General features: G+C 42.1%; 1 protein-coding gene across 23 annotated transcripts in view; it reads right to left on the reverse strand.

The window, feature by feature from the left end:
- Positions 1-13,837, reverse strand: part of PPFIBP2 (PPFIB scaffold protein 2) — a 90,852-nt gene that overhangs the window by 38,441 nt on the left and 38,574 nt on the right. For 16 of the 23 annotated variants that reach the window (XM_088175371.1, XM_088175352.1, XM_088175355.1 and 13 more), the window contains one exon: positions 2,033-2,122. In XM_088175371.1, the coding sequence (XP_088031497.1) occupies positions 2,033-2,122 (90 nt within the window). The other 7 variants (XM_088175372.1, XM_088175368.1, XM_088175364.1 and 4 more) reach the window with 4 other exon arrangements.

Consider the following 13,837-nt stretch of genomic DNA (forward strand, 5'->3'; position numbering starts at 1 on the left):
TAAAACCCTGTTTTGTGCACATGGCTAGGCTGCATTCCTGGGTGCCTGTTTGTGTGGATGAAGAAATAGTTACTGAAAATCTGCAGGACAAAGAGAGGGAAAGCACATCCTGAGCACTCTGCAGGGATTTACCAGCACTGGCCCTGTTAGATCCTCAAAAGCTGATGCACAGGACACAGAAATGGGGGGAACAAAGGAGACCCCTCACAGGGCACCAGTTCCAGCCTCAGCTCTGCAGGGAACAGCTGGATTTGGCTCCCAATGGCCTCTTGTCCTGGGATACAATGTAAAGATGTGTCCAGAAGTATGTATTCTGTCACCATCTGTTGAAACAAAATGGGGCAGTGATCCTGATCTCTGTGGAGATATCCTCTGCTGATGAACCAGCTGTTCACCCAGCTGGGGCAGTGTTCTTGATCTTGCCCACAGCCCATCCTCCCTCCAGGAGATCTCTCCTGTTCATGGCCATGCAGTCCCAGGGCAGGGCTGATCAAATTCCATCATCCCATTGGGAGATGCTCCAGCCAGGGCAGGAGCCGAGCATTTCCTACCCAGATCAAAGGGGAGATTTGGAACAGCAGAGCAGCCTTTTCCCACTGGATCCCAGAGGAAAACCAGACCCTTCCACATCATCCCTGCAGCTTTGGAGGAAAACTGCACCTTGTGCAGGAGCCCTGCTCCAGCAGAACCACATCTGTCACTGCAGGAGGATGCAGCCACCATGGAATGGGACTGCACCAACCCTGACTGACTGACGGGGGCAGCTGGGATTCTCACTCTGGCTGTGGTTTTCTTTTGTACTATTGCATGCATTTTATTTTTTCTCTTTTCTTCCTATTAACTTGTATTTCTGACTTGAAGTCTCTCTCTGGTTTTGCTTTCAAAGCAGTACACCTCTCCACTCATGAGCTGCTCATGCATGCAAGACATGAATGCACAATGTGGAAAGTTGTTTGCTGTTACCTAGAGAATCAAGTTTTCAGCATTAACAACCACTTGATCAATAAAAGATGAGCTAATAAATATCAGCTGTAAAAGGAATATCTAGCACACACTTAAATTCCAACCAGAAGATTGTTTTTCAGTCAGGTGGGTTTTTTCCTAAATTTGGTAATAGCAACTTAGTTTAAGAGTAATGAAAAAAGAAAAAAAAAATCCAACCAAGCCAAAGCTTGTGTCTCAAAACATTTATTGTTTATTTAACAACAGCAGTGAGGGTTCTGCTCAGCAGATGAACACAAGTGTGAGCAGAACATACAGGATAAGACATGTTTACAGAAACTTGTGACTGAAAGCAGGGAGAACACCTACCCAACACTCTTCACTTTTGTTTGGTATAAATATGTGTGCTTATAATATGCATTTGAAAGCATGAAGGGAAGGGCTATGCAAACACCATTTAAATAATCTCCAGATTTTAAAAAGCATGGAATGTACTGTTTAGTACTAGCAAAAATACACAGAAAAATATTTTTTAAAAGTTGTGCAACATGTGTTTTCTCCAGCAGAACTTACATGGGACACAGGATCTGTTTGAAAAAGGTAAACTGAGAAGCAGGAAGCCTGCTAGAGCTTAGGCATGCATTTTACTGTCAGTTTTTCTCTATTCCTATTTCCCTCCCCCTTAAGCTTTTCGGTGTGTAAACAATTTTGGTACAGCATATAAACAGGAAAAATCCCAGTTCTCTCCACCTGCCAGTCCTCTGGTTCATTAAAAATAGTGACACACAGAACCTAGATAATTGGCCTAGCAAACCTAGAAACAGAACCACCATCCCAGCAGTGGCCTGGGACAGAATTATTTTTAATCTCTTTGTCATCCCCCCAGTTTTACTGCTGCTACACCCTCTCCTCTACCAGGTAACCCCACCATTTAGAGGGATTATGCAGATTAAAAATTAATTCCTGGTTAAATATCAGTTACCTTTGGCGACCTGCTAACATTTGTTTAACAGAAAATACTCTGCCACTTGAGCTTTTGTGCACTGAATATCAACTCTGCAGAAAATATTCCTCTATCTTTTGGACATACCTGCAGGATGAGGGACTCTTTATCACCTTCTAATCGTGCCAACCTTTCTTGATAAGTTTCATTATTGGATGAATGATGGTTCACCTGGGACTGGGAGGAAAGAAAAGTGCTATGAGAATTTTTACAGGTAAAGCTTCAAGCAACAGTTAATACAAGTTTTGTACATTAAGCAGATTTTACAAGACAAAAAATATGAAAAAATGTGCATATAGACCAGAACTATTTATTTCATATGTATTGTGCCTGTACTTAATGTACATGAAGAATTAATGTATATTAAAAATGTACCTTTTTTAAAGTTGTATTTTGAATAATCTTTCATTTCCAGCATTCAAGAGTAGTAAATGAACAGACTGATATTTTCTAGAAAATTATAATTTCAATGGAAATACCATCTTACCAAACAAAACCCATTTAATTTGAAATATCTAGTCTCCACAGTCTTTTGCCAAAGTCAATGAATCCTGCATTTACTTTCAAGTGGTAAAAATTGCTATGGATGTAATATTCCTAGAAATTACTGAAAGAAAACTAGAATTTTTTTGTTAGTAATTAAAAATTTATTCAAATGATCAAATTCTTATCAGGAGCTACTCTACCCACCCAATCACTTCTGGATTTCTAAATGGCTCTAGGGAACAAAACCTTCTAAAACATGGCCTGTCCTTAACTATTATGCCCCATTTCCCATGAATTTTAATACTTCATATAGAAACACCACAATTAAAAAAAAAATCTGCAGATTTATTGAAATTTGAAGAGTGTCCTAGGTTCATCCTGCCCATGAAACATTGTGGGAGTGGAGCTGTTTGCTCAGAGCATCAAAGGAAAGCTGAGCCCCCAGGGGATGATTTCCCAGCTCCACTGCAGGCACTGCATTTCTGGCAGGGAACACAACACTCAGCCTGGCTTTGCAGCTAACAAAGGAATCCCATGAGCTCCCTCCAACTGCAGCTGACTGCTCATTTATAGCTCCTTGCACCAATAGAATTATAATCCTCCTGCCCAACTGCCCTTTCTTTTCCAACTGAATGATTGTGAACAGATCTTTTTTTTTAAAAAAATAAAAATTAAATCTATTTATGGCTTCTTGATCTATACTGAGGTCTACAGGCCCAAAGGTAAAACAGATGCTGAAAATAAACATGGTGCTAACTAAGTCAAATCAAGAAATCAAATTTTTATACAATCAAAAGACACTTTTGATGTGCTGAACTAGATGTAAGTGTGGCACTAGATACAAGTGTGGCCCCTTTACAAGCTGAGAGAAACTGAGAACCCTTGTCTCTGATTAATTTGAAAAAAATTGAGAGAATCACAATGAAAGATGCCTGAAGAGATCATCTGGTTCACTATTCCATCCTAGGGCCAATGATTATTGGCAATATTCTTGTTTTGTCTTCTTCTAAAGACCTCCAGAGATGGAACTCACAGCTTCTCCATCTACTTCTTACCTGCCCATCATTAGAGCATTTCTCTTAATGCCTGATCTGAATCATCCCTTCACCCTCATAGTTATCATACCACCATAAATTAAAAAATAGGTCCTTCAGTTCACTTCAGAGATTTTTTATATATTTGAAGATTATCTCTACATCTCTAGTGAGCAGGTCCCTCTCCATGCTATGAAAGAAAATATGAGTTTTTCCTGTCTTTTTCTCATAGGTTAATTTTTCAAGATTTGTTTTGTTGCTTTCTTTTGGTTCCTCTTCACCAGCTATTTGCCAACTTTAGAAATCAAGTGCCTAAGAGGAGACACAGGACTCCACTTGGAATTGATTTGAGTGGTAAAACCTTTTCTCATACTCTCGGGCTATATTTCTATCCATATTAAACATAAAGTAAAATTAATATATTTTTAGCCTAGGACCCATAACTTCCAGACCCCTTTAAAATGCTTTTATTCAGCTGCCAGCCCATCCTTCATTCTGCTTTTACTCTTTGTTTCTGCTCAAATGTATAACTTGGAGCAAGTCTGCACTGACTTGCATTCTGTCATTTATACTCTTCAATACATCTGGCTCTTATGCTTTAATCATGTCCTTTAGCATAGATGCAAGGCCTGTAACTGGAATCACCTCTAAATCCAATAACTTGTTTTGTGCCTTTTTAAGGGGTCAACAGGAACACTGAAAACAGAATGTGCAGGTGCTCAATCCTCACCTCACCTCACTTATTCATCATCAAAGGAAGAGCGTGTTAACTCTACTCAAAATATACTCTTGTCACAAATCTTTGTCCACATAATAAGCACAACTAAGGTTCAAGACCTCACAGAAATGGCTCTAAATATGCAGGTGTGAGGTCAGCCAGAAAGGCCTCAGATAAGCACAGGAAGGTACAGCAGACAGAAAACTGACCTGCTAAATAAAAGTGTCTGATTGACGCAGAGCAGTTGTTTGAGACTCATTAATTCTTTGTGACGTGTATAAAGACAAGATAAAACAGTGTAACATGAGCCAAGGCCATCTGTGGATGGCTGGAGTGCATTCTGCAGTTGTGAGAGTCAGGACTGAGAAGAAACTGGGCAAGATGTCCCATGTGCCAGCAGCAACTGGATACAGGACCTATAGCACCAAGCACATCAGACCACAGCTGCTCTAATAAATAAACACTGGTCATGTGGCTACACAGGTCTAAAAGCCTGAATCTGCAGGATTTCCTTTAGAGCTGTTATTTCAGAAGATCCAGCATTAAAGACCAAAAATTGTTACCTGGGCTCGACAAACTGTAAGCCAAATATGCTAGCTATGCCTCTTACAGTGAAAGAATGAGAGATTGCACAAAATATGTAAAAAGGTTTATGATAACACATGATAACAAAGCAGAAGGAAAGATATGCTAAGGCAAGGTAGTTAAAAATATGCTGATGGCAGCACCACTGCAGATAAAAAAATCAACTACATGCCATAACTACTTTGCCTACAGAAATCATAGAATTCTTATGTCTGGAAAAGAGATTGAGTCCAACCAGCACCACCACCATTTTCCCCATTAAACCATGTCCTCAAGAACCACATCTACACATTTTTTGAACTCTTCTAGGGATGGTGTCTCCACCATTTCCCTGGGCAGCCCCTTCCAGTGCTGAACAATCCTTTCAGTGAGGAAATTCCTCCTGGTGTCCAACCTGAGCCTCCCCTGGCACAGCTGGAGGCCGTGTCCTCTCATCCTGTCACTGTTTCCTATGAGAAGAGGCCGATCCCCCCTGGCTCCCCCCTCCTGTCAGGCAGTTCTGGACAGTGATGAGGTGTCCCCTGAGCCTCCTTTGGTCCAGGCTCTCCTTAGTGAAGAGCATCCCAAATTTCCTGGCTCCCTCCTCCTGTCAGGCAGTTCTGGAGAGCCATGAGGTGTCCCCTGAGCCTCCTTTTCTCCAGGATAAACAACCCCAGCTCCCTCAGCTGCTCCTCCAGACCCTCTATAAGTTTTATTGCCCTTCTCTGGGCTGGCTCCAGCCCCTCCATGTCCTCCCTGAGCTGAGGGGCCCAGAACTGGACACAGCACTCGAGGTGTGTCCCCAGCAGTGCCCAGCACAGGGGACAGTCCCTGCCCTGCTCCTGCTGGCCACACCATGGCTGATACAGGCCAGGGGTCACTGCCCACCTGGGCACAGCTGGCTCAGGATCAGCAGCTCTTGACCAGCACCCCCAGGTCCTTTTCCCTGGCCACTGTGCAGCCATTCTGTCCCCAGCCTGTAGCAAAGGATGGGGTTGTTGTGACCCAAGGACAGGATCCAGAACTTGGCTTTGTTAAACCTCACACTCTTGGCCTCAGCCCATCCCTCCAGCCTGTGCACATCCCTCTGCAGAGCCTCCCTCCCTCCAGCAGATCAACACTCCCACCCAACCCGGTGTTATCTTTGCTCTTGCTGTGTGTGCACTTGGTCCCCTCATCCAGACCATCAATAAAAACCCCAAACAGGATTGAGTCCAGATCATCAATACAACCAAACAGGATTGGGTCCAGAACATCAATACAGACCCCAAACAGGATTGGGTCCCACACTCATCCCTGGGAACACCATTGGGGATCATCCCCAGCTGGAAGTGGCACCATCCACCGTGTCAGGACACCCAGCCAGGTTTTATCCACTTTTCAGAGTGCACATATCCAGCCCAGGGGATGTCAGGAGCTGCAAAACAATTTCTTGGAGCACCTGTATTACAGTCTCCTTAGTGATTTTGGATAGAGTTTACTGCCCAGCAGACAGCAAAAGATATTAACATAAAAAGTTTCCTGGAATAACTCCAAATCAGCTGTTACTCCCAGTTCCAGAGAAAGAAAAGAAGAAACCTTTCCATTTTTTTTTGCTCAAAAAGCATTCCATCACCTGCTTTAGCGTCTTCATTTTTATTTTCCAAATCTCTCTTTGGAATATGCTCACTGATTTAATATGAACATAATATTGGAAAGCTGCTGGAAAGTTCCAAGTGTCTTAAGAATCACTTGCATGATCCAGTCATTACCGAGTCCTCTTCCAAGAAAAGGGCTTAAATTTTCCTTATGTGACACACACACAAAAAATCAGCCATTGGAGAACAATTCAATAGCTTTGATTTAAAATGAGGATTATCAGCAAAAGTATCAAAGTAAATGTTGCTCAGTTGAAGTGTGCCTTTTCAGCACCAAGAATCTCCAACACAGCTAATTTTAATCCTAACCCCACCAACTTCTGAACTTGGCCAGCAAGCTGTGACTCAGAAATTTGTCACAAACCCCATGGATCTCACCCTGAGCTGTGCAGCAAGGAGGAGCTGGGAAAAGAAACCTGGCAGTCGGTTAATGTGGTGATTTGTGAGCTTTTTCAACAAGTCACCCTCCTCTGTGAGGAGACAGATCATGTCACAACCCTGCTCTCCTCCTCAGCCACAGCAACCACCTCCAGCTCCACTGATAATTGAATTGGATGCCTGTGGCAACCACAATACTTGTATTAATGGGCAAGATTAGGGACATGATGGATGTATTGCCTTTTGCTGCAGTTTAGAAGCTGAAAACGAGGAGTTTGGCCAGCAGAGTCCAGCCAGTCAGCTTTACCACAAACTAGCAAACCTCAGTACTGCAGTCCAACACCAGAAAATGCACACTGCAGACTCTCCCCAGCCTGAGCTGACAATATTTAGAAGTGGTCTTTGCACCTCTGCAGTACTCTTGCTGGTCACTGGAATTATGTTCTGAGTCACAAGGAGTTGTATTATAATGAGTGATGAGTGAGCAGCCTACACTGTAAATATTTTTATTTGCATCTGACTATGGATACAATACAAATTGAATCTCTTGGCACACTAGGGCTGCCTCAGATACACACCCATCTCAATAAATGTGCATTCCCTCAGATGCCTGAGAGGAGGAGGAGGCTGGAACACAATTTCTGGATTTGTAATTCTTGCATCTTTCATCTGAAGGCAATTAGTAAATCAACAGGAGGATTTTTTATTTGCCATTGTTACTGGTTGGTTAAATGAAAGTAGCAGTCACTTGAAAAAAGCTGACAGTGCATAGTCTGAAATTAAGAGCTAGGCAAATTTTGGTAGCCCTTAAAACAAATGAATTTTACACAACTATTTTTATTTCATCTGGATATTTTTTCTGAAAACTAGCACTTATTTTTTTCCTCCAGACAGTTACATGTCTTAAAAAAAACTATCCTTACAGAAGCCATAAGATTCATCTTCAATATCTTGAATTTAATGGTTACATCATGGGTTTGATCACTCCACCTCTTACTGGTACAGGTTAAGGATCTCCTCCAGAAAAAAAGGTAGGCATAAAACCAATGCACACCAATTTCAGGCCAGCCACCAGCTCTGTGCTGCACTGTTTGCAGTGAATATTAGCATTTATACTAATCATTTTGGGCTATAAGTACATGTCTATGTACCAAAATGTGGGTAGTACTGTTTTTATTTGGAATGGTACCTTCCAATTAAGAGTGAGTGGAAAGATAAGAATAAAGCAGCAGGATGACACAGAATTGTATGTGAACCCTCTCCTAAATCCCTTGGGAGAATAAAAGCACATTTGTTAAAAATGAGACACTTTCAGGTGGTGGGGGTATCTCAGGTCCCTTAGTTTGCAGCAGAAACCTTTAACAGATCCACACTCGGGCCCTGTGAAAGAACCCAGAATTAATTATCTGCAAAAACACTTCCCCCAAATTGCCCACCACTGCTTTAGGATTGTGTTGCTGCCCGAGCTGTGAATTTAAAAGCACAATATTTATACACAAGGAATTCTCCCTGTCCTCCCTCCTTGGCTCTGTCCATCCCTCTGGCCATTCTTGGCCCAGCATTTCCACAGGTCATGCTGACACCAGTAAAGTCCAATGCAAAAAGAGCTGAGATGTGGTGACAGATTATTTCAGTTTGATCTAAATAGTGCTTTTCTGGTGCCTTTTTTTTTAATAGTGCTTTTTTTTCCCCCTGCTGCTGTTGCAAGATGCCACTGTACACATTTATGTTACAAGCCTTCTGCTTAAATCAGACCCCTCATTCTAAGCATCTGAAAATAGCAGTAGTTTCTGTTGTTTTGCCTGCCTGGATCTCGTGATTTTTGGTTTTGTTTGCTGCCCTAACCCAGTCCAAGCCACAGATACCAAACAAATCCAGCCCAGCCAACCCCTGCTACATCCAAACCCATCTGGGTCTCTGAAGTGCTTTCTGCTAATGATGAAATTGGAGCCAGCTCTGGCATACTTCAGCAAGGCTTTATGGAAGTCTGTTCAGTTATTCTCTGCTAAAATGCCATGTGTTACTCTGAAAGCAACTCGTGATTTTATTATCAGCCAAGGAGCAGCAGTTTGTGATTGCAGGAACTGAAATCTTTATGTGCTGTAACAGTCAGTGCCAGATGTGAGTCACTGGGAGAATTGATCAAGCAACTTAGATTGTTTCAACTTTTTTGGTTTCTAAATCACTTGTCAAAGGAATTTGGGAGCAGACTGCTGAAGTTCTCCTGGGAACAATGCAAGATCACTTTCAATGCGAGACCCCTTCCCCCACGTGTGCTCACCCCTCTAAAGAGCTCAAGGAAAAGCAGCAGTACTGACATTTTCATTTATGTACCTGACACAAAGGGAATTACATGCAACTGCAGCAGGAGCATTATTAATTCCTGCAAAATCTCGTGCTGCATTTGAACACCGTGTCCTTTCTGAACACAGTCCACGAGCTGATGGCAGCAAACCTTATTAACCTTTTTGTTAGCAAGCCTGACTTTACAAAAATGAAACTTCTGGAAGCAGGAGTGGCAGACATGCCGTATCCATAACCTCATTTAAATAGCAAATTAATATGTGAGCTGATGATGTACTATTTTAAAGAGGTAATTAGCTCTCACTGCACAGAGCACAGGTTAAACTAATAGTATAATGTTACCAGCAGCTACTTCCTGTTGCCTCTTCACTATCCACTCACTTCCCATTTAATCCCCTCCACACACACACACTCCAGAAATGTGAAAGTTTCCAGAGTCTGATGCAAATATCTGGTAAATTAACTTCAGGATTCTCAAGCTCTTATTAAAGACTGACACATCACTAATATTTTACACTTATTCAAGAAAGTACCCGAAATAAATGTTCCTAATTGCATTTCACTTTAGAATTGACAGATATTTTATGTTTACACAGCTAGTAAAACCCAAGAAAGCATTTGCATATGTATTCATGTGTGTATACATATAGACAGGCAAGAATGTGCAGGAAAAGCACACACAAGCTAAAAGAGATTTTAAAAGAATAAGGAGAGAATGTGCTTCTTTTGTAACACAACTAAATCCATATTCTAATTTAAAAAACAGGGATCTATTCCGATGGATCTAGTCACGTCCCATTCATGGATTTTTCTAACACTGAAAAATAAATACTGAGAACATAAAATCTAAAAGCTGACAGAAACAAAGCGATTTTTTCAAGATCATGAGAGAACTGCACAAACCTTTTTTTTTTTTTTTTTTTTTTTAAAAAAAAGGAAGGCATAAACAATCTCATGCAGTTAATCTATGTCTGGGCAGCTAATCAACAAAACTAACAAAATGAACAGCCAGCCCTGCCTTTTAAAAAAACCCCATCTTTTCAGCAGAGTAACAGGCACAGAAGAAAACCAGCACCATTTTTACCCGAGACAAAGGCATCCCGAAAGGTCTCATGCAGTTACCCCGATGAAGAATCACTTAAGGGAAGAGCTGGTGCAGGAAAGTTTTCCCTTTGGAGCACAGCATGGCAAACAGGAGCCTCTCCTTGCCTTTGCTATACTTTACCATGCAGGATTTGTTGTGTTGCACTGCGAGCCCCGGGAGGCACAAGCACTTGCCAGAATCTATTGCCATTTGCTCAAAGTTTGATCCTAGAGGTTCATTTTTAAAGACAAAGACAGCTGATTTTCTCCCCCCCCCCCTCCCTAAGCCTCCTCCTCCTCCACCAAGGCACGTCTTTAATTCACTTCTCATGAAGGAACTCACACCATTTCAAGTCTGAGGCACTGGATGAGGCACTTTCCTTTTGCAAAACAGAGAATTCTCACTGAGATTTTGCTAAATGTGCATTTAGAAAGAGAAAAGAAAGCCCAGCAGATCACTCACCCTCTTTAGCCACGTGAAGTGCTTGTAAATATCAATCTCACCATCCATGCTTCGGGCCCATCTCAGCAGTCACATTCCCAGGGTTAAAAGAAACTTTTGGAAGCAAAGGCTCTGCTTTGTTCTACAGGATGTAGTTGTGATTTCTTCCCCTTTCAACCCTCAACTTCTGAAATCTTCAATGCCTGGTCATATTTTAAGTTGAATCCTCTGCCCCTGTGCCACAGTCTTATCCCAAAGGCTTCTCACAGATGTGTATATAACAGGCAACTGTATAAACTTCAGGCTCCCCCCCAAACATCTGGCTTTTTTAAACAGCAGATCGGCTAGCAGCAAGAACAATGCAACCCTAAAAACATTAAAAAGATAACTTGCTGAATGATCTTTAAAAAAGGATCTTTCAAGAACAGCATAAATCTGCAGGAACTGTTCCCCTTTAATGCTGAATAACAAGCTAAAAATTATTAAGCTGTCACTGAGAAACTATTCTCAAGTAATGCTTTCTCTGGCTTTCTGTTTCAAGAGTGGCTGGAACTCATTACCAAAGACCCCCTATTTCCTGTCTCTGTTCTACTCCCTGTTTATTGTAACACTACTCAGCCTTCTCAATTTATTTCAGGCTCAGACTAAACCTAAATATAAGCTCTGCTCTTTGAATTACTTGCCTGTCCTCTCAAAAGACATTATAAAAGGGGAGGAATTCAAGGACGATCCTGTGAATAAGATAATGATCCCATAAACACTGCTGTTGCCAAAGAGGCGATTTTCCAGCCCAGCAGAAGATGATGATACCATTCCAAGATGTTTTTCTGCTCCTGCTGAAGCTGAAATCTCACAGCATAGCAACTTTTCAAACTTGCAACACCGAGATAAACGTGCGTGCAACGCAACGCTCTGGCAAGAAGGGAATTTAAAGTGTTGCCTGCTATCGTGGTGTCCTCTAGTGCCTCCACACAGCACTTATCCATAACTTCTAACTTTTCCCAATAAGCTCCAGCTTCCAGTGCTGTTTTTCCCCCTAGTTCAAAGTGGCTTTGGCCTTAAACCAGGCAGCTGATGGTGACACACAGCAGGACAGCTGCTTGGGCAATGCCTCTCCAGACCCAAAGGCAGCTGCCCCCACGGAATCTTTGTGACCATCCCAGAACATTTGCTTATCTCCTCACTGCCTTCAGGTCCTCCCTGGGCTTAGGGAGCAGGAAAGCAGCAGATAGGAAGAGCCAGTGTCCAAGCTGCCCGTGGTATTAACGTTATACACAAAGGACTCAAAGTCTGCAGCTGTGTAAAGCCTTTCCTACAGGGACCTGCCCACATTCCAGAGGGGGAAGTCACAGATACGTGACAAAATTTCTTCAAGGGGATCTGGGTTTTTAATATTTTAACCATTCTTGGTCCCTTTGACCTGATGGAGCTCTTCTGAGAACCTCCCACAACACAAAGTAAGAGGGAAGGATATAAACCCAGACTTTCAGTTCCCTTCATATATTTATTATGCTTAAAGTCACATGACAAGAAAAACATGACAACTTTTAGCAAGTCAGTGCTACAAGTCTTTTAAAGGTACTGGGATACCTAAAATCACCAGTAAATGTGAGGAGAAAAGAACTGTCCATTTCCAAAAGCAATTCTACAAGTCAGATCTCACTTGGGTTGCCCTGAGCATAGAATATAGATATTTTATGCTGTCTAAAAGTGGATAAGAGCAGTTATTTCTCGAATAGCTCATACTATCTGGAAAAAATCTTAATACACCATCAAGAGTGCATTAAAAAAGCCACAACTTAATAGATTACATTTCCCTGTGCATGACAGTCTCCATCAGGGCTGACAAGCTGGAGACTGAATGGGGGCTGTCTTGACATTAGACATGAATGCCCAACAGTACAAGGCACTTTTTTCCTCAAAAAAACTTGTTATCTAATTGTGGAGGTTAGCAAATTCATCAAACTTTATCTCACAGCATTGCAGATCCCACAGTACCACCACGATGGTGCCTTAGGTTCCACATTTCATCCATTTCAAAACACTGGCTCTGAGATTCCCATCTCAGTCTTATTCAGGGAAGAAGGAAATACAAATACCTCTCTCAAAACACTCCACCAGACTTTTATCAGCTAATAATTGTGCTTTTAATTTTAAAAACGACAGGAAAACTGTGTTTCTAAACTTCCTAGTGCCCCAGTGTAGCATCAGCATTTAGGATAGTATCCATTTCTCCTTTTAGAAGTATTAAAAATGACAACGTACCTTACTTCTGCCTTGTCACTCGTGCTGGATTTCACGAAAAGGTGTCTTGATTTCTGTTAGTCATTCTTCCTGATTAAGAGGTGATTGTCTGAATTCTCTGCATCTTATCAGCCAGAATGTTGACAGCATACATTCCAGACAGTCACATGCTCACAGGGAGCCTGTCACCTGCACACTGAACTTTACATCCTGCTTGAGCTTTGGCCTGAACCTTTCAGGAACCAGCTGAATGCAAACCAGTGGCTCCAGATTGGCTTAGAATGCTTTCCGATTTCACTGGGAAAACAGGGAAGCTTCTCTGGGCAGTGTGAAAATAAGGAAAATACGCTGCAATCTCAGGATTGCTTCATCAGGTCACCACTGTACGTTTTTCTTATTTTCAGGGACTCCATGGCTGTGTGTAGCTCTTCACTGAGCACCAGTTTCTGGGTCACTGGAGAGCTAAAAAACAAAGAAGCAAAAGCTTCTTTGCCCCAAAAAGAAAAAGAACCCCACTTCCACTGCAGAACCACCACCCTTAAGTGTTACCCCAGACAGAGACTGAGCCAGATTTTGCTCTCTTGCCCCCACACTGCTTTCTCCAGTGCTGTCCCCAAAAATAAAAGAACACACACATTATGACAGCACAAATACAGTGAAGGGCAGTGAAATATTTCAGGTTAGCAAAGTTTATATGCTCCCTAACATCCATTAGGGTTTATTTGCCAGTTCCATAGAGAAAACTGCTGACTACTGCCAGGCTTGATTGGACTGAAAACTCCATTTGCAGAACACCAGAGGTGCCAGCCCAAAAACTTCTGTGCTGATACACAACCAACAAAACCCACTCGGCCAAGTGAGCCACTACTTTCAGTCAGCATGTCAAACACTTCAAACAAGGCTTGAAGTCTCTTTTAAGTGGTAAACAAACATTCTGCAAGAGCTTTGAAACTGAAAGCAACAATGCTTTAAATGATCAGCTGCACTTCTCTTGTCCCTCCA

Source organism: Sturnus vulgaris, chromosome 18, assembly GCF_052056855.1.
Source record: "Sturnus vulgaris isolate bStuVul1 chromosome 18, bStuVul1.hap1, whole genome shotgun sequence".
In the NCBI taxonomy this organism is placed as follows: domain Eukaryota; kingdom Metazoa; phylum Chordata; class Aves; order Passeriformes; family Sturnidae; genus Sturnus; species Sturnus vulgaris.